Consider the following 23,146-nt stretch of genomic DNA (forward strand, 5'->3'; position numbering starts at 1 on the left):
AAATATCTAACAGTTATATTATAGAAGGGATGAAAACATCTAACAGTTATATTATAGAAGGGATGAAAACATCTAATAGTTATATTATAGGAATGATGAAAACATCTAACAGTTAGATTATAGGAATGATGAAAATATCTAAAAGTTATATTATAGGAATGATGAAAATATCTAACAGTTATATTATAGAAGGGATGAAAACATCTAACAGTTATATTATAGAAGGGATGAAAACATCTAATAGTTATATTATAGGAAGGATGAAAACATCTAACAGTTATATTATAGGAATGATGAAAACATCTAACAGTTATATTATAGGAAGGATGAAAACATCTAACAGTTATATTATAGGAATGATGAAAACATCTAATAGTTATATTATAGGAAGGATGAAAATATCTAACAGTTATATTATAGAAGGGATGAAAATATCTAACAGTTATATTATAGAAGGGATGAAAACATCTAATAGTTATATTATAGGAAGGATGAAAACATCTAACAGTTATATTATAGGAATGATGAAAACATCTAACAGTTATATTATAGGAAGGATGAAAACATCTAACAGTTATATTATAGGAATGATGAAAACATCTAATAGTTATATTATAGGAAGGATGAAAATATCTAACAGTTATATTATAGAAGGGATGAAAATATCTAACAGTTATATTATAGAAGGGATGAAAACATCTAACAGTTATATTATAGGAATGATGAAAACATCTAACAGTTATAGGAAAGATGAAAACATCTAACAGTTATATTATAGGAATGATGAAAACATCTAATAGTTATATTATAGGAAGGATGAAAACATCTAACAGTTATATTATAGGAATGATGAAAACATCTAACAGTTATATTGTAGGAAGGATGAAAACATCTAACAGTTATATTATAGGAATGATGAAAACATCTAACAGTTATATTATAGAAGGGATGAAAACATCTAACAGTTATATTATAGAAGGGATGAAAACATCTAATAGTTATATTATAGGAATGATGAAAACATCTAACAGTTATATTATAGGAATGATGAAAATATCTAACAGTTATATTATAGAAGGGATGAAAACATCTAACAGTTATATTATAGGAAGGATGAAAACATCTAACAGTTATATTATAGGAATGATGAAAAGATCTAACAGTTATATTATAGAAGGGATGAAAACATCTAACAGTTATATTATAGAAGGGATGAAAACATCTAATAGTTATATTATAGGAATGATGAAAACATCTAACAGTTAGATTATAGGAATGATGAAAATATCTAACAGTTATATTATAGAAGGGATGAAAACATCTAACAGTTATATTATAGAAGGGATGAAAACATCTAATAGTTATATTATAGGAATGATGAAAACATCTAACAGTTAGATTATAGGAATGATGAAAATATCTAACAGTTATATTATAGAAGGGATGAAAACATCTAACACTTATATTATAGAAGGGATGAAAACATCTAATAGTTATATTATAGGAATGATGAAAACATCTAACAGTTAGATTATAGGAATGATGAAAACATCTAATAGTTATATTATAGAAGGGATGAAAACATCTAACAGTTATATTATAGGAATGATGAAAATATCTAACAGTTAGATTATAGGAATGATGAAAACATCTAATAGTTATATTATAGAAGGGATGAAAACATCTAACAGTTATATTATAGGAATGATGAAAACATCTAACAGTTAGATTATAGGAATGATGAAAACATCTAATAGTTATATTATAGGAATGATGAAAACATCTAACAGTTATATTATAGAAGGGATGAAAACATCTAATAGTTATATTATAGAAGGGATGAAAACATCTAACAGTTATATTATAGGAATGATGAAAACATCTAACAGTTAGATTATAGGAATGATGAAAACATCTAATAGTTATATTATAGAAGGGATGAAAACATCTAACAGTTATATTATAGAAGGGATGAAAACATCTAATAGTTATATTATAGAAGGGATGAAAACATCTAATAGTTATATTATAGGAATGATGAAAACATCTAATAGTTATATTATAGAAGGGATGAAAACATCTAACAGTTATATTATAGGAATGATGAAAACATCTAATAGTTATATTATAGAAGGGATGAAAATATCTAACAGTTATATTATAGAAGGGATGAAAACATCTAACAGTTATATTATAGGAAGGATGAAAACATCTAACAGTTATATTATAGGAATGATGAAAACATCTAATAGTTATATTATAGGAAGGATGAAAATATCTAACAGTTATATTATAGAAGGGATGAAAATATCTAACAGTTATATTATAGAAGGGATGAAAACATCTAATAGTTATATTATAGGAAGGATGAAAACATCTAACAGTTATATTATAGGAATGATGAAAACATCTAATAGTTATATTATAGGAAGGATGAAAATATCTAACAGTTATATTATAGAAGGGATGAAAATATCTAACAGTTATATTATAGAAGGGATGAAAACATCTAATAGTTATATTATAGGAAGGATGAAAACATCTAACAGTTATATTATAGGAAAGATGAAAACATCTAACAGTTATATTATAGGAAGGATGAAAACATCTAACAGTTATATTATAGGAATGATGAAAACATCTAATAGTTATATTATAGGAAGGATGAAAATATCTAACAGTTATATTATAGAAGGGATGAAAACATCTAACAGTTATATTATAGAAGGGATGAAAACATCTAATAGTTATATTATAGGAATGATGAAAACATCTAACAGTTATATTATAGGAATGATGAAAATATCTAACAGTTATATTATAGAAGGGATGAAAACATCTAACAGTTATATTATAGGAAGGATGAAAACATCTAACAGTTATATTATAGGAATGATGAAAATATCTAACAGTTATATTATAGAAGGGATGAAAACATCTAACAGTTATATTATAGAAGGGATGAAAACATCTAATAGTTATATTATAGGAATGATGAAAACATCGAACAGTTAGATTATAGGAATGATGAAAATATCTAACAGTTATATTATAGGAATGATGAAAATATCTAACAGTTATATTATAGAAGGGATGAAAACATCTAACAGTTATATTATAGAAGGGATGAAAACATCTAATAGTTATATTATAGGAAGGATGAAAACATCTAACAGTTATATTATAGGAATGATGAAAACATCTAACAGTTATATTATAGGAAGGATGAAAACATCTAACAGTTATATTATAGGAATGATGAAAACATCTAATAGTTATATTATAGGAAGGATGAAAATATCTAACAGTTATATTATAGAAGGGATGAAAATATCTAACAGTTATATTATAGAAGGGATGAAAACATCTAACAGTTATATTATAGGAAGGATGAAAACATCTAACAGTTATATTATAGGAATGATGAAAATATCTAACAGTTATATTATAGAAGGGATGAAAACATCTAACAGTTATATTATAGAAGGGATGAAAACATCTAATAGTTATATTATAGGAATGATGAAAACATCTAACAGTTAGATTATAGGAATGATGAAAATATCTAACAGTTATATTATAGGAATGATGAAAATATCTAACAGTTATATTATAGAAGGGATGAAAACATCTAATAGTTATATTATAGGAAGGATGAAAACATCTAACAGTTATATTATAGGAATGATGAAAACATCTAATAGTTATATTATAGGAAGGATGAAAATATCTAACAGTTATATTATAGAAGGGATGAAAATATCTAACAGTTATATTATAGAAGGGATGAAAACATCTAATAGTTATATTATAGGAAGGATGAAAACATCTAACAGTTATATTATAGGAAAGATGAAAACATCTAACAGTTATATTATAGGAAGGATGAAAACATCTAACAGTTATATTATAGGAATGATGAAAACATATAATAGTTATATTATAGGAAGGATGAAAATATCTAACAGTTATATTATAGAAGGGATGAAAACATCTAACAGTTATATTATAGAAGGGATGAAAACATCTAATAGTTATATTATAGGAATGATGAAAACATCTAACAGTTATATTATAGGAATGATGAAAATATCTAACAGTTATATTATAGAAGGGATGAAAACATCTAACAGTTATATTATAGGAAGGATGAAAACATCTAACAGTTATATTATAGGAATGATGAAAATATCTAACAGTTATATTATAGAAGGGATGAAAACATCTAACAGTTATATTATAGAAGGGATGAAAACATCTAATAGTTATATTATAGGAATGATGAAAACATCGAACAGTTAGATTATAGGAATGATGAAAATATCTAACAGTTATATTATAGGAATGATGAAAATATCTAACAGTTATATTATAGAAGGGATGAAAACATCTAACAGTTATATTATAGAAGGGATGAAAACATCTAATAGTTATATTATAGGAAGGATGAAAACATCTAACAGTTATATTATAGGAATGATGAAAACATCTAACAGTTATATTATAGGAAGGATGAAAACATCTAACAGTTATATTATAGGAATGATGAAAACATCTAATAGTTATATTATAGGAAGGATGAAAATATCTAACAGTTATATTATAGAAGGGATGAAAATATCTAACAGTTATATTATAGAAGGGATGAAAACATCTAACAGTTATATTATAGGAAGGATGAAAACATCTAACAGTTATATTATAGGAATGATGAAAATATCTAACAGTTATATTATAGAAGGGATGAAAACATCTAACAGTTATATTATAGAAGGGATGAAAACATCTAATAGTTATATTATAGGAATGATGAAAACATCTAACAGTTAGATTATAGGAATGATGAAAATATCTAACAGTTATATTATAGGAATGATGAAAATATCTAACAGTTATATTATAGAAGGGATGAAAACATCTAACAGTTATATTATAGAAGGGATGAAAACATCTAATAGTTATATTATAGGAAGGATGAAAACATCTAACAGTTATATTATAGGAAGGATGAAAACATCTAACAGTTATATTATAGGAAGGATGAAAACATCTAACAGTTATATTATAGGAATGATGAAAACATCTAATAGTTATATTATAGGAAGGATGAAAATATCTAACAGTTATATTATAGAAGGGATGAAAATATCTAACAGTTATATTATAGAAGGGATGAAAACATCTAATAGTTATATTATAGGAAGGATGAAAACATCTAACAGTTATATTATAGGAATGATGAAAATATCTAACAGTTATATTATAGAAGGGATGAAAACATCTAACAGTTATATTATAGGAAGGATGAAAACATCTAACAGTTATATTATAGGAATGATGAAAATATCTAACAGTTATATTATAGAAGGGATGAAAACATCTAACAGTTATATTATAGAAGGGATGAAAACATCTAATAGTTATATTATAGGAATGATGAAAACATCTAACAGTTAGATTATAGGAATGATGAAAATATCTAACAGTTATATTATAGGAATGATGAAAATATCTAACAGTTATATTATAGAAGGGATGAAAACATCTAACAGTTATATTATAGAAGGGATGAAAACATCTAATAGTTATATTATAGGAAGGATGAAAACATCTAACAGTTATATTATAGGAAGGATGAAAACATCTAACAGTTATATTATAGGAATGATGAAAACATCTAATAGTTATATTATAGGAAGGATGAAAATATCTAACAGTTATATTATAGAAGGGATGAAAATATCTAACAGTTATATTATAGAAGGGATGAAAACATCTAATAGTTATATTATAGGAAGGATGAAAACATCTAACAGTTATATTATAGGAAAGATGAAAACATCTAACAGTTATATTATAGGAAGGATGAAAACATCTAACAGTTATATTATAGGAATGATGAAAACATCTAATAGTTATATTATAGGAAGGATGAAAATATCTAACAGTTATATTATAGAAGGGATGAAAACATCTAACAGTTATATTATAGAAGGGATGAAAACATCTAATAGTTATATTATAGGAATGATGAAAACATCTAACAGTTATATTATAGGAATGATGAAAATATCTAACAGTTATATTATAGAAGGGATGAAAACATCTAACAGTTATATTATAGGAAGGATGAAAACATCTAACAGTTATATTATAGGAATGATGAAAACATCTAATAGTTATATTATAGGAAGGATGAAAATATCTAACAGTTATATTATAGAAGGGATGAAAATATCTAACAGTTATATTATAGAAGGGATGAAAACATCTAACAGTTATATTATAGGAAGGATGAAAACATCTAACAGTTATATTATAGGAATGATGAAAATATCTAACAGTTATATTATAGAAGGGATGAAAACATCTAACAGTTATATTATAGAAGGGATGAAAACATCTAATAGTTATATTATAGGAATGATGAAAACATCTAACAGTTAGATTATAGGAATGATGAAAATATCTAACAGTTATATTATAGGAATGATGAAAATATCTAACAGTTATATTATAGAAGGGATGAAAACATCTAACAGTTATATTATAGAAGGGATGAAAACATCTAATAGTTATATTATAGGAAGGATGAAAACATCTAACAGTTATATTATAGGAATGATGAAAACATCTAACAGTTATATTATAGGAAGGATGAAAACATCTAACAGTTATATTATAGGAATGATGAAAACATCTAATAGTTATATTATAGGAAGGATGAAAATATCTAACAGTTATATTATAGAAGGGATGAAAATATCTAACAGTTATATTATAGAAGGGATGAAAACATCTAATAGTTATATTATAGGAAGGATGAAAACATCTAACAGTTATATTATAGGAATGATGAAAACATCTAACAGTTATATTATAGGAAGGATGAAAACATCTAACAGTTATATTATAGGAATGATGAAAACATCTAATAGTTATATTATAGGAAGGATGAAAATATCTAACAGTTATATTATAGAAGGGATGAAAATATCTAACAGTTATATTATAGAAGGGATGAAAACATCTAACAGTTATATTATAGGAATGATGAAAACATCTAACAGTTATAGGAAAGATGAAAACATCTAACAGTTATATTATAGGAATGATGAAAACATCTAATAGTTATATTATAGGAAGGATGAAAACATCTAACAGTTATATTATAGGAATGATGAAAACATCTAACAGTTATATTGTAGGAAGGATGAAAACATCTAACAGTTATATTATAGGAATGATGAAAACATCTAACAGTTATATTATAGAAGGGATGAAAACATCTAACAGTTATATTATAGAAGGGATGAAAACATCTAATAGTTATATTATAGGAATGATGAAAACATCTAACAGTTATATTATAGGAATGATGAAAATATCTAACAGTTATATTATAGAAGGGATGAAAACATCTAACAGTTATATTATAGGAAGGATGAAAACATCTAACAGTTATATTATAGGAATGATGAAAAGATCTAACAGTTATATTATAGAAGGGATGAAAACATCTAACAGTTATATTATAGAAGGGATGAAAACATCTAATAGTTATATTATAGGAATGATGAAAACATCTAACAGTTAGATTATAGGAATGATGAAAATATCTAACAGTTATATTATAGAAGGGATGAAAACATCTAACAGTTATATTATAGAAGGGATGAAAACATCTAATAGTTATATTATAGGAATGATGAAAACATCTAACAGTTAGATTATAGGAATGATGAAAATATCTAACAGTTATATTATAGAAGGGATGAAAACATCTAACAGTTATATTATAGAAGGGATGAAAACATCTAATAGTTATATTATAGGAATGATGAAAACATCTAACAGTTAGATTATAGGAATGATGAAAACATCTAATAGTTATATTATAGAAGGGATGAAAACATCTAACAGTTATATTATAGGAATGATGAAAATATCTAACAGTTAGATTATAGGAATGATGAAAACATCTAATAGTTATATTATAGAAGGGATGAAAACATCTAACAGTTATATTATAGGAATGATGAAAACATCTAACAGTTAGATTATAGGAATGATGAAAACATCTAATAGTTATATTATAGGAATGATGAAAACATCTAACAGTTATATTATAGAAGGGATGAAAACATCTAATAGTTATATTATAGAAGGGATGAAAACATCTAACAGTTATATTATAGGAATGATGAAAACATCTAACAGTTAGATTATAGGAATGATGAAAACATCTAATAGTTATATTATAGAAGGGATGAAAACATCTAACAGTTATATTATAGAAGGGATGAAAACATCTAATAGTTATATTATAGAAGGGATGAAAACATCTAATAGTTATATTATAGGAATGATGAAAACATCTAATAGTTATATTATAGAAGGGATGAAAACATCTAACAGTTATATTATAGGAATGATGAAAACATCTAATAGTTATATTATAGAAGGGATGAAAACATCTAACAGTTATATTATAGGAATGATGAAAACATCTAACAGTTAGATTATAGGAATGATGAAAACATCTAATAGTTATATTATAGAAGGGATGAAAACATCTAACAGTTATATTATAGGAATGATGAAAACATCTAACAGTTAGATTATAGGAATGATGAAAACATCTAATAGTTATATTATAGAAGGGATGAAAACATCTAACAGTTATATTATAGAAGGGATGAAAACATCTAATAGTTATATTATAGAAGGGATGAAAACATCTAATAGTTATATTATAGGAATGATGAAAACATCTAATAGTTATATTATAGAAGGGATGAAAACATCTAACAGTTATATTATAGGAATGATGAAAACATCTAACAGTTATATTATAGGAAGGATGAAAACATCTAACAGTTATATTATAGAAGGGATGAAAACATCTAACAGTTATATTATAGAAGGGATGAAAACATCTAATAGTTATATTATAGAAGGGATGAAAACATCTAACAGTTATATTATAGGAATGATGAAAACATCTAACAGTTAGATTATAGGAATGATGAAAACATCTAATAGTTATATTATAGAAGGGATGAAAACATCTAACAGTTATATTATAGGAATGATGAAAACATCTAACAGTTAGATTATAGGAATGATGAAAACATCTAATAGTTATATTATAGAAGGGATGAAAACATCTAACAGTTATATTATAGAAGGGATGAAAACATCTAATAGTTATATTATAGGAAGGATGAAAACATCTAATAGTTATATTATAGGAATGATGAAAACATCTAACAGTTATATTATAGAAGGGATGAAAACATCTAATAGTTATATTATAGGAAGGATGAAAACATCTAATAGTTATATTATAGGAAGGATGAAAATATCTAACAGTTATATTATAGGAAGGATGAAAACATCTAACAGTTATATTATAGAAGGGATGAAAACATCTAACAGTTATATTATAGGAATGATGAAAACATCTAACAGTTATATTATAGAAGGGATGAAAACATCTAATAGTTATATTATAGAAGGGATGAAAACATCTAACAGTTATATTATAGGAATGATGAAAACATCTAACAGTTATATTATAGGAAGGATGAAAACTTCTAACAGTTATATTATAGGAAGGATGAAAACATCTAACAGTTATATTATAGAAGGGATGAAAACATCTAACAGTTATAGGAATGATGAAAACATCTAACAGTTAGATTATAGGAATGATGAAAACATCTAATAGTTATATTATAGAAGGGATGAAAACATCTAACAGTTATATTATAGAAGGGATGAAAACATCTAACAGTTATATTATAGGAATGATGAAAACATCTAACAGTTAGATTATAGGAATGATGAAAACATCTAATAGTTATATTATAGAAGGGATGAAAACATCTAACAGTTATATTATAGAAGGGATGAAAATATCTAACAGTTATATTATAGGAATGATGAAAACATCTAATAGTTATATTATAGGAACGATGAAAACATCTAACAGTTATATTATAGAAGGGATGAAAATATCTAACAGTTATATTATAGGAATGATGAAAACATCTAACAGTTAGATGGCGTGGGTATAGTAAATAATCCAGCTTTTATAAATCTAACTTGTTTGGTGAAAACGTATTTCTTGAATTCAGAATTGTATTGGTTCCTTAGCTATATATTAACTTCCGAAACATGTTTGTAACAAGGTTCGATAGCTCAATCAGTATGGTATTGGACTGTGACGCTCGCGGTCCAGGATCGAATCCCCATGGCTGACAATTTGTCGGTGGTGCACATAATTGCGATTTTTATAATAATGGGGGAACCGCAAAACCCCCCGCTCAGCAAAATTCAACCACAAATTGACTGGTGGTTGATACATATTTTCGTATCACCCACTGGATTAATTATTGTGGGTGGGATTTTGCTGAGCGTATATGTTTGTACTGTCCTTCATTCATTGAATGTTATGTGTATATCCTCTAAACTTGGTAGATTGCGGTGGCAAGCTACGAGTTTAATGAGGATTGTGCCGTCCTCCCTCTTGGGCCTTCTAGACCGTTGTTTGGCGGGTTAGGGGCTCTCGTAGAGGGAATATTTACCTACTGAACTTGGTAGATTGCGGTAGCAAGCTACGAGTTCTTGGTTGTGCTGTCCTTGAAACATCCCGATGAACTCGCTAAAGACTCGATAGGGGTTCTATAGGGATATTTTTTTTTATTTTGAAGATTTATATATTACATAATGAACCATGAAAATATCAATAATGTAATTGTTGCTATTAAAAAATTGAAAAAAGATGGAATTAATATATCCGATGAACTAAATCCTGAAAAATAGTTTCTGATTTTGAGATTTTACAAGAACGTAAAAACCAGGGAACACACACACTATCATCTGAATACAAGCTCATGAAACAGATTCAGGCGGCAATGTTTCAGTCGCTAGCTACCGTAGAAGATAATCAGGTGAAGGAGTTCGTTCCTCTCTCTGCCGCCGTAGAAAGAATTAAATCGCTGTTATCCCACGAGTACGAGGCAAAGAAAACGATTAGTACTCGTATAAGACAATTAAGAAAAATTATGTCAGAGAGTAACCTTGTTACTGATGAAATGATCCAAAGTAATAATGAAAATGAAAGTTTTGGTAACTGGGGTCCCTGTCAACACTAACCACGTGCAGATCTTTGATGGGCTAGAATTAAATTTCAGAAAAAAAAAATAAAAACATATTTTTTTTTGCAAGGCTGATTAATTTGTATCAGTAATAAAATATTTTTTTATTTATTTTTTTTTAAGTTGATCGAATTTGAGTCTGATCTCTGTTACAAATGTTCTTCTGTTAAGAAATCCTCGTGTATAAAAACACTCCTTAAGATTTCACATACAGATTTATCATAAGTTCTTCTCCACGTATGTCAATTAAGCGATTAAGGTGGTCTGTGAGTTTAAAATTTATTCGTGTTAACATATTATTGTGACACCGTAGATACACAGGATTAGTTGGTTCTTGCACGATTAAACTTCCAGGGGAAACTTGTGGTGTAAATGTGTATAGGATGTATCCTTGTTGAGCCTGATTTGATTTTCCGAGATCTATTTGATAGCTGCCATCGATTACGTCACAAACTAGATTGACCACGATTGTCGATGTTATATTAACGATTTCCGGAGATACGTGTCTTCTGCCGCCATGTGGATCATTATCATATCTAAGAACAGTTGGAGGTGGTGCTATTTTTCTCCATGCATCATGTATTTTAGGAAAATATTCATCAATGACATCACTGAGAGATTTTCTTAACTCAACTACACTATACCCGGGAAATTTAAAATTCACCAGGTCAGCTTGTTTTATATTGTATGCGGTTAAAAATCTTTCTTTATCTTTATTGTCGTCGTCGGTATAATTTATTGTTGCATCAATTACTCGCTGGTGAAAATATTCCATGTCGGATACAAGCTGATTTAATATTTCTTGTTGTTTGATAATTTCATCCAGGAAGACTTTGCCTGATGACAAATTAAGTTGATACTCTTGAAGAGCTTGTTGTAGTTTTTCTAGCTGTATCTTATGTTCTCGATTAATGATCTCAAAATATGCTTTTAGTTCAATCAGGTGAATAACATAAGATGCGGTTTTTACTCCAGGTTTTTGTTCATAAATAAAACTCCACTGTATGCGGTCCTTATCAACAAATAAAAAACTATAACCCAACAACGTTGCTTTTTTATATTAAGTAGATGTTGTTTGTATGATGGATCAATTTCATGATATGATTGCCTATCTGTGACATAATCAGACTTTTTCAGTTCTGGTGGTCCATGATACACCGGGGGAATTTCAGGCAAACCTAGTACGGATCTGATTGAAGATTGATAAATATCAACGACGTAATTGGGAGAATGTATTTCGATTGTAGAAGACAGGGTCGGTTCATGAACATTAATTGATATTTTTGCTTCTTTTCCGGTTATTGATTTTATTCTACGCACAAATTCATCATTGATTTGTTCGATCTCATAACTGCCAGTTGGTATTCCAACAACAACCCTGTCAGGTGTTCCATCGGGTTTGTTCTTGTTAGCAAATACAAGAGAATTATTTGCTGGTGTACCATGAAATGATTTTGATCTGATATTTGGCCAGCTGTAATATACCCGTAATTGCGCTAGTGCTATTTCTTTTACTGTAATTGCAGTAGGAAAGTTAACACTAAATTCAGGATTAGACGAACTTACCGAGATCATCGTTATCTTCGGCGGAGTTGTGTTGGTCACGATCTGCTGGAGTAATTCTGTCATTATTAATACTTGTATCTTTAATACCGATACCCTCTTCATATATTTTAGTCATCATTGAAAACTCGAAATCAGATATAATTCCATCACTGAGACTCGCTGATAACAACGAGGATAATTTCGAGTATGCTACCGTCGCTGTGTGTAATTTTATTTTGTAATCGGATAATTTTTCGTTCGTGCAAGTACATATTTTTTTTGCGATAACATTAAACACACCTGCAATAGTTGTTGCTGCTGAAATACAAATAGTTACAGCTGCTGGTGCCATCATTGTCACCGCTGATAATATGACACCGGTTCCAGCAACAACAGCGGATACTGAATAAACAATTACATCAACGATAACTAATCGTCATCGATATTTTTTTACTTTTATTGTATATTGATCGACTTGATCTTTTAGCACCGCCTGCCATTCACGCGCTTGATTGTACCTGTATTGTGCACCGTCCATTATATATTTTTATGCAGTAACCAATTGAGGTGTTTCAGCTACAAATTCCAAACACCACCAGTAAGATGTTGCGGTTAATTTCTCATCAGCTGCTTCCAGAATAAATATTTCCTCGTTTCCGCTATTTAATATAACAGATATAACCCCGGAAAACCTGTCGGTGGAATGACGCCATGGAAAGGTTGTAAATATTTCAAATTTTGCAGCACTAAACACAGACAGCCTGTACACGCCAGTGACTGTTGCGGTATATCTGATAGTTTTATTTTGCTGTGACCATGTTGCAAAACCTGATGATACCGTGTATACGATGTTGGTGATATGCCCGGGAATTATTCCAGCTGGAATTTTAATCAGACTGGTTTTGTTGACGATCTCAGGAATTCCCGCTATGATGTTTTGCTGTGTTCGTTTGATCGTGTCTAGGTTAGTTTTGATATCAACAAGTTTTATATCAATGGCGTGCGGAGTGCCAAAGAATTTATTTATGGATTCGTCGGTTTTTTGAAAATTTCTGCGAAGTCTTGCAAAAGCGCCCATGTGAACATCATACTCGACCCGCAGCGTGGATAGTTTTCCATCCACGTTGTCGACGTATTTTTTTGTTGCTGCGTCTTCGTCAGATGTTGGATCTCTTAAAACTACTATTTTATTTCCGTTCATGCTGAGTTCACCCGTCATTGTATTGCCGGTGCTTTTTATGCAATTAGCAACGCTTTTTGCAATTTCATTTCTAATTGTTGCAAACGATATACTTGAATCTCTGATTCTACCACCGTCAGTAAACACGGGAATATTATCCGTAACTGCACCAAGTACTCGTCGAACTATATCATTCCATCTGATATTGCTCGTTGTTAGTTTACCATATCGATCTTGAAAAATAACAACCTCATCTGGGTCAACTCCAGCCAGGTTCATAATATCAGCGAGGTCATCTTTAGTCACATACTTCGACAGATCAACATCGGATTTTATTTTCTTACTGGTAGAAGATCTTCCGTAAATGTCAACCATTATAATAAGACCTGTTGTTTAAAACGCTTTACGCGTAACGAAGCGGTTACTTGTGTAATCATGCACAACTTTATGTGGTGGTTTGGATGATTTTGATATAGCGTTGAGTACATTAATTACTTCACGGCCGCATATTGGCGGATCTGTCATTGTTTGTGTGGGTAACGTTGAATACCAAACTTTTTTATGAAGTGGTGCAACATACTTGATAAATTCAACGGGTGGAGCTAACCCGTACGAATCAAAATAAATGATTCCACGTGGATCAACCGCGTATGATACCCAATGAGTACCGGGTCCTGAATTCGAGTCTAGATTAATAATACCTGTTTCGAGTTTGTTTGGTTGTTTCGGTAATTGATCTCGCATAAAAACACCTCTAAAAGCTTTTATTTTTAATTTTTTAGCAGCATCAAGTAAATCAAAATTTGATGCTGGAACATCTAACGTGGAAGCCTTAGACCTCTCCCCCAACGAGATCCCGGTAATCTTAGACCGCGTCCCTTTTTTTTGCTATATCGTCCACCAGTAATTTTATCAAAAACGTTTTTACCCGCCGCTCCAGCAACACCTAATGCAGCAGCTTTTGCTAACGCCAGTGCAGCAGCTGCGGCTATCGCAGGTAACGCAGCAGCTTTTGCTGCAAGTAGTGCTGGTATTGCAGCTAATAGTGGGAAAAATCCACCTATTTTAATCATATCTTTGATGGCGCTCGGAGAAAGATGTATTTGAACTCCAGTTTTTGATTCCAGGGCTTTATTGAAATGTTTAATCTGATTATTTGTCAACGATAATTTGTTTGGACCACCACTAATCTGATCTCGTTTTAGTGATATTTTAGTTCCGCATTTGTTGGCGGTTTTTGATTGAAGCTTTTTGACCTGACCCGGAGTCAGAGTAACATTAACATGACTATACGACATTTTATATATAAATAATATTTTTCTGAATAATTAAAGATTTTCCACTGGTGCATCAACGACTCTCATTCGACCACTACCACCTTCAAGTAACATGGTCTTATCGCTAAGTATGACCGCGATTGCTCTGTAGAAGCCACCACCACCTGGCGGGTTAGTAACATGAGCTCGAAAGTGTATATCAACGACAGATTGCTTGGATAAATCAAGATGCTCCAGCGAAAAATAATAAATCGGATATAGACCTGTAAAATCTAGTTGTGATATTTGCAAACCGGTATCTATATTTTGATCACGTCCCATGAATGACATCAAACGATGATATGCACGCGCTACATGATTTTGATTAAAATTTAACAATATATTCTCAGCCGGTTCTTGATGTCCATTTATCCGCAAGGAAACTTCATTAACTCCAAAGTTATCAAATATCATATGTGAACGTCCTTGATTATTTACCCGAGCATTATCTTGCAGCGCAATAAAAATATGTCGCGGCGCAGAAACACCCTGTTGTGATGCTATATGCCATGTAAATAAACCATTAACATTGCTTTGAGCAGCATCTGTGGTTACTGTTAACCATGATATCAATGATTTACCGCCTTGATCCATAAAAGATAGTAATTTTTGTTCTTCAGTAATTGATGGTGTTATTACTGGCATCCACAATGAAAGTTCTGTTATATTTACTTTACCAGCATCAGCAACACCAGCACCCCGCCAGATTGCATCATTATCATCACCTTTTCTTACGAGTACAACTGTGTGCTTAACTCCAAAGATGACCTTTCTAACATTTCTGCAAAATCCAAAGATGTGAGATAATGGAATTGCACATGAAAAATTTCTTCTATCTCCCGACAACGCTGCTCGGCATGTTGCAAATCCTAGGTTGAAAGTCGGGGCAATATCTTTTATGATTTCAAATTCACCTGCTGGTCTAGTTTCACGATCGGGGGTTGGCAGCTTCTGCCTGATTAGCAACAGAAGTATCCCGTGGTGTGAGTAACTTGATATAATGATTATGGTTGGCGTTGTCGGTGGTATCCTTGGCAAACATCATTGTTGGACCGGCTGATCTTGTAAAGTCGTCAGAATATCTCGCTAGACCAATTATTGTTGTAGCAACATCAACATCCTTCTGAATTGATTCAATATTTTTTCCATCAATCATGTATGTGGCGCTATCAAACAGTGCCATAATTCCGTTATTGACAAAACCAACACGCAAACTGTCACCATATGCCGTATTATCCCCCTTTACAAGTTCACCTTCTACTTCAATAAACGCTTCAGCGGGCAAGAAATATCTACTTGTATCATGAACCTGTAATTCGATTCTTGACCACTGATCTGGTTGTTTTGCGTCATAGGAATAAAATTGATAATCACGTACCGATTCATCTTTGAGGACCGGTGTATCCATGTCAAATGCTGGGTCAGATATGCGTTTAAACATTTTATTGTAATTATCATTTTTCCAAATGATAATCATCGTCGACGAAGACCACTTCCTGCTATTAAATTTGCTGTTATATTTTTTTCCGCTTCTTCAGATAATTCCGCTAGTTTTTGATTTGCAGCTTGATTTATTATTTTACTGACATCTGCAGGCATCACCTCAGTACTTGGTAATTTTACTGGTGGTTGTTGTTTTCGTGGCAGTAATCATGCTAGTCTTTCTTTGATCGCCGAGAACGCCTTACCAGCAACATTGACAATTGCACCAGGAGCTTTATCACGAACAGCCTCAATAGCCTTCATACCTAATTGTTTTGCAATCGGTATTGCTTTTGGAGCTATCCTTGTAAATAATCCCTGAATAACATCACCAAGTCCATCTCCGTAAATAACCCTATGAATTGGTAATCGTGAGTTTACCGCTCTTACCTGTACAGATTTGCGATGATTATTATGTATGATCATCTTATTTTTATTTACCATTTATCTAACAACTAGTCATCAACAAGTTCATCGATAAGTTCTCGATAAACGCCGATATCCATGATGCCACCGCGAAATAATCGCTGGCAAATATCAGCTGCTTCATTCATTATTTCTGGTGAATTATTTCCGGCACGTTTTCCTCCTATAAGAACTTCTAACCGTGACACGTCATTGATGATATTATCAGGACAAACAAAATCATCTCCCAGACCACTGCCAGTAGCTCCTTTTTCTTCTTTTGATTTCTCAGATAAGGGTGATCTTGCTCTTTTAAGATACTTTTCTTTAAGTTTCGACGAAAAAGACTGTTGTTGTTCTGTTTGTTGCAGAGGTGGAGAAGATTGTTGTTGTTCTGTTTGTTGCAGAGGTGGAGAAGATTGTTGTTGTTCTGTTTGTTGCAGAAGTGGAGGAATTTTCTTCCGGGAGGGTTGTTCTTGTTTTAGTTGTTCCAGTCTCTCTCTATAAAGTATTTTTACTTCTCTATCAAGATTTTCGTATTCTAGACCTCTAGCTTGTTTTTTGTTGTAATATATGCGATATATCCATTTAATGAAATTATCATCATTTGTTTTTTCATGACGGGGTTTTAAAATACTAGATTTATCAAATATATTATTTAATATCATCTCTGGTAATTTTTCTCTTTCAGTATTTCTGATAACATCAACAACTCCTTTGTTAAATCTTGCAATTAATTCTAAGTTTTCTCCTACTGGTTTGAGTTCAGATACATGTTCTTTTTGAACGTCGGCAAGATCAGTACGAAGTTTTCCAATTTCTTCAAGTATTTCCTCACCAACAGGTGGAGGTTGAGCTGCAGCTATATCAGTTGAAAGATCTCGTAAAATCTTCTTTGTCTGTTTAGTTCTTCTTGCTATTTTTTCAGTCTGCGCTGCAGTTTGTTTTGATACCGGAAGAAGATCTTCTTTGATGACTGCAGTGACGGGCTTAAACAGTTTTTTAGTTTCTTCTTCATACTCAACTTGAGCTTCTTGCTGCGCTTGTAGATTTTTTCTAAATGAGTCCCTGACAGGAAGAAATTTTTTAATTGCTTCTAATCGTTCTCGTGCTATTCTTGCAGTATGAGATTCCGAATGTACCATTATTTTTTAATATAACAATCTTTTAATTAATATCAGCAGAAGGGGTATAAATTTAATTAAAAAGATATCATTCATATAATGAACAACTGTGCGTGGCTGCGTCAAGGAACCACTAACAAATGTGATAAAAAATGTCGTGGAGAATATTGCAAGAAACATAATTATCTTATAAAGAAAAATCCTCATGCTGGTCCACGAAGTTGTGTTGGATGTAACAACGGCACTAGAGGATTATATCAGATTTGCAAAAATTACGGTGGAGATCGATACAGAAGTTTGATGATATATTATAAACACAGAAAGAACATAAATCCAAAAATAGAAAAACCACCATCAGAACTTGAATATTACTTGAAACATAGAACAAAAGATTCCGAAGATTCCCATGATTCCGAAGATTCCCATGATTCAGATGATGAGAAAAATATTCATCAGACTTAAAATTTCTTTTACAACATGAATAGCAGCAGAGAGGGGGCGTCTACAATTCTGTTTGGGACAAACAATAATCGTAGATGTGGTATTGACCTCTATGAATGGTCACTATTTTTTTTTGGTCCAAACACAAGGGTGACCACTTCCTTAAGTGGTCTGTTCAACTCCTCTGCTGCTACTCTGCTTTCATGGTATAAGGCATCTGTAAGTTTAAGAACATATCTCCCACTTCAATCTGCAACCCATTTAGAACCATGGCCTGACTTGGAAATTACACTAACACACACAATATAAATACATGTATGTAGGAAAACCATAGAACACTGGATTAGCTAGCAACTATTCTTTATTTCTATGTAAATATACTATATGGATAAGTACAAGAATGCATGGGCCTGCACGTCAATTTGAAATCAAAGCAATACAGTAAAATGTGACCTTGCCACAATGGCCAAAAGGCTGATAGAGCAAGTCACAGAATAGAGTCTTAGCTTTATAGTGTTTCATCCTGAATATGAATAAAATCCATCAAAGGGCTTTGGAAATATAAGCCACAACATACTAACCAAAACCTAAAAACAAATTTTCTATGTGACCTTGAGCCCAAGGTCAAAGGGATGAACAAGTGTGTCACAGAACAAATGGTCTTCATAATGATTCATTACAAGCAGCGCTCCAAGTATCCATCTAACTTTAGCAGCAACAGGGTGACCTATTTACAAATTTTGTTGCCATTCTAAATTTTAGGTCACCAAACCCTAATTATCTGGACACATTTAACACAAAAATCAAAATTCCATTGTTGAGAATAAATGGTGCAGGATGACACAAAGCAAAGGTTAGGAAATAAAACCAAAGAAAAATGTTAACCAAAACATAACCAAAACATAATGCAAAGTTTCTGCAACTATGACCTTGACCCTGAGGTTATAGGGTGCAGTAAATGTGTCATACATTGTTTGGTAAAGATTCATGCATTGTGTGATGAGAATCTAACAAACAGTTTATGGAATATAAGTAAATGAAGAACTTTAACCAAACCTTTCATGACAAGCTTTTTTCACCAAGACCTTGATCTCAATGTAAAAGAGACAAGTTAACATGTTAAAGAATTAATCATCTTTAATAGCTTGATAATGATTTAAGTAAAGAACGATGATAATCTATCAAGGACCTTAGGAAATATATGCCAATGAAAAACTTTATCCGAAGTCTTAACAAACTGGTAATGTCAATAGACTTCTTCCTTGCCGCAAATGCGAGTTTTCTAACAACAGATGGTGGATAACTTAAGTTATTATGTGGAAACAATATAAGGAACAGATGGACTTACAGAAAGATGGATGGACAAATGGGAGGATGAATGGAAGTGCTCTGCCTTATGGTATGCATATAAAAAGCTGTCTACTATCAAGGAATCTGAAGACCATAGTCACTGTCAAGATAGCTGAAAACTTCCAATTGAATATGGTCATTTTTTTTTTCACTACCAGATGGAGAGTACATAGTTGATGTGTAAAAAAATATTAGGTGTTCCACAAACAGGCCATTTTGCACTGATCAAGCTAGCTTTATGTATGACTTCAAATAAGCTATTGTAATAAATGGTTGGGTTTTTTTTGTTTTCACATTCATATTTGCATTATTATTTTTGAGGTTGTTGTCATTAGTGTTGTTGTTTTGGGGTTTAACGCCATTTTTCAGCGCACGATAGGCCATACATGGCGGCCAGTATTAATGGTGGAGGAAGAACCCGGGAAAACCCTGGAAAGAACCACCAACCCACGACAAGCTACTGGCAAGCTTTCTCACATACCCACATTGGCTGAATCCAAGACTATCCGGCGCAGACAGGTGAGATGGCAATGATCAGTAACAGAGAGCGCTTTAGACCACTCGGCCACTCGGGACCCCCATTATTATTTTTGAAGGATAAATCAATTTTAGCTGATAGATGAATTGAGAACTATCTCATTATTTTGTCTGTCTTGACTAATCTTATGGATAAAAGTAAACTTTATTTTATGACCTCTTCACACTGCATAAGCTATCTGCATTACACAATTCAGACAATGTTTATTAATATTACTTTAGCAATTTCAACCACTATTGTTAGAAAGCTAACTAAAAGTTTACACTGAACTGTTTAGTGCAAACTGAACTTTCTACATTCTATCTTAGGTTAAGGAAATTTTCAATGGGTGTTCTGCTGCTTGAAAGTTACAGCTGTATTCACAAAATCCCATTTTTACTTTGGCCCTCATTTTTTGTTCAGAAATACAAGAGTCCATCATTATGCTTCGGTGTAGGATAGGAAACTTCCACAGTTGGAATCAAAATTTTGCATAAGATGCTCAGCACAGCCTCATGTCTCATGCAAAATTCTGTGTCTGACACTCAACATGGCCTCATGTCTCATGCAAAATTCTGTGTCTGACACTCAACATGGCCTCGTGTCTCATGCAAAATTCTGTGTCTGACACTCACCATGGCCTCATGTCTCATACAAAATTTGGTGTCTGACACTCACCATGGCCTCATGTCTCATACAAAATTTGTTGTCTGACACTCGACATGGCCTCATGTCTCATACAAAATTTGATGTCTGACACTCAACATGGCCTCATGTCTCATACAAAACTTGGTGTCTGACACTCAACATGGCCTCATGTCTCATACAAAATTTGGTGTCTGACACTCAACATGGCTTCATGTCTCATACAAAATTTGGTGTCTGACACTGCACATGGCCTCAAGTCTCCTGCAAAATTCTGTGTCAAACACTCAGCAAAGCCTCATGTCTAATGCACAATCCTGACCCTATGGTGGAATTTTCCTATCCTACACTGATGCACATGATTAGTCCACAGCATAAAAATGGTGTATCAGTGAGAAATTTGTGATTTACAAACTAAAATCTGTATTGCTTGTTTTTCCACCCACACCCCAAAACAAACTTGTATTGCCAATGACAGTTTGATCCAAGCTACACTAAGTGATACTATCATTTGAACCAGCTGCAAAAACATTACTTTTTATGTCTAAGCTTCTGGCCAAACAGATCAAATGACAAAAATGTGGCTGCAACAGCTGCTAAGGAGTATATAAACACTGACACCACACATCTATATGCTGAACAACTGTATCAACCTATTTATTTCCTTATAATGAGTCAAAATGCTAATGAAAACATTCAAGCACTGGGGGAGACCAGATCACCACCCCAACAGCCTCTACCTTCCTTCAGACATTTTTATCTACACTGACAATGACAAAGCCCTCACAGTCCTAGCTGATCCCTATACATATAAGCTGTAGGGAACTATCTAGACGCTTGGTTCATAAGGTGATCCCTCTATCTGTAATCTGTAGGGAGCTGTCTAATGAACAGTTGAGAAGGTGATCTCTCTACCTGTATGATGTAGGAACTATCTAAATGTTTGGTTCTGATAAAAATTAGTTATCTTCCAAATGATGATTGTACCAAACTTAACTTGCTTTCTGATATGAATTGGGAATACCTAATCCAGATTCATAGCGATAAAACTGCCAAAGAACAAAAACTGAACTCAAAAATTCAAAACTCATTTTCTTGATATTGTTTAAATTTGACATGTATGTATAAACAGAACCGTATAAAGATCATGTTTGTATAGATACAACACTATTAAAGATAAAAAAAATCTTATTTCACTCTGCATGACAATTATTCAAATCTAAGCAAGAGTTTAGTCTTTATTCTCAGATAGATTCAAGACTATGGAGCAAGGACCAAGTGTGATGGGCAATTGATATGATTAATCAACTCTACCACTTTCAAATCAATCTTTATGCTTAGCCAGATTCAAGACTATGGAGCAAGGACCAAGTATGAAGGGCAATTGATATGATAAATCAAGTCGACCACTTTCAAATCAATCTTTATGCTCAGACGGTATCATGACTGTAGAGCAGGGACCAAGTGTGATGGGTGGTTGGTCTGAACAATCACATTTATCAACTTTACAACAATCCTGACCAAAAAAATGTAAGATACCTCATCAAGGACTGCATGCAAGGTGTGTTTTGTATCCTCATCCTTCTCTTCATTAAACTGTTTCCGCAGCACCTCAATGATCTGGTAGAACACTGACTTCCATAGCACCTGCTCAACATTATGCTTATTGGAAAAATCTGGGTCCAGCAAAACTATTTGCTCCAATAAACTCTGTAGATTGTGTCTGAAATAGAAGAATATCACAGCTACAAAGTTTACTCTTGGTATCCTACTGTAATCTGCGGCTTTGTTTATTAGCTAATTATAATTCTAGTGAACAAATGCAGTACATACGCCATATTATACTATTTTTCTGCCTCATCCCCTATGGACAAGGCTGTTTTCATCTGCCATCCCTATGGACAAAGCTGTTTTCATCTGTCATCCCCTATGGACAAGGCTGTTTTCATCTGCCATCCCCTATGGACAAGGCTGTT

General features: G+C 31.8%; 1 protein-coding gene across 1 annotated transcript in view; it reads right to left on the bottom strand.

Annotated features, from left to right (window-relative positions):
- The window catches only part of LOC149777187 (telomerase-binding protein EST1A-like), a 134,248-nt gene that overhangs the window by 66,088 nt on the left and 45,014 nt on the right, over positions 1 to 23,146 (bottom strand). The window contains exon 5 of the mRNA XM_089942555.1: positions 22,710 to 22,893. Within this exon, the coding sequence (XP_089798681.1) occupies positions 22,710 to 22,893 (184 nt within the window). The remainder of the gene's footprint in view (positions 1 to 22,709; positions 22,894 to 23,146) is intronic.

This window comes from Sinohyriopsis cumingii, chromosome 18 (assembly GCF_028554795.1).
Source record: "Sinohyriopsis cumingii isolate HCF-2022 chromosome 18, ASM2855479v2, whole genome shotgun sequence".
Lineage (NCBI taxonomy): Eukaryota > Metazoa > Mollusca > Bivalvia > Unionida > Unionidae > Sinohyriopsis > Sinohyriopsis cumingii.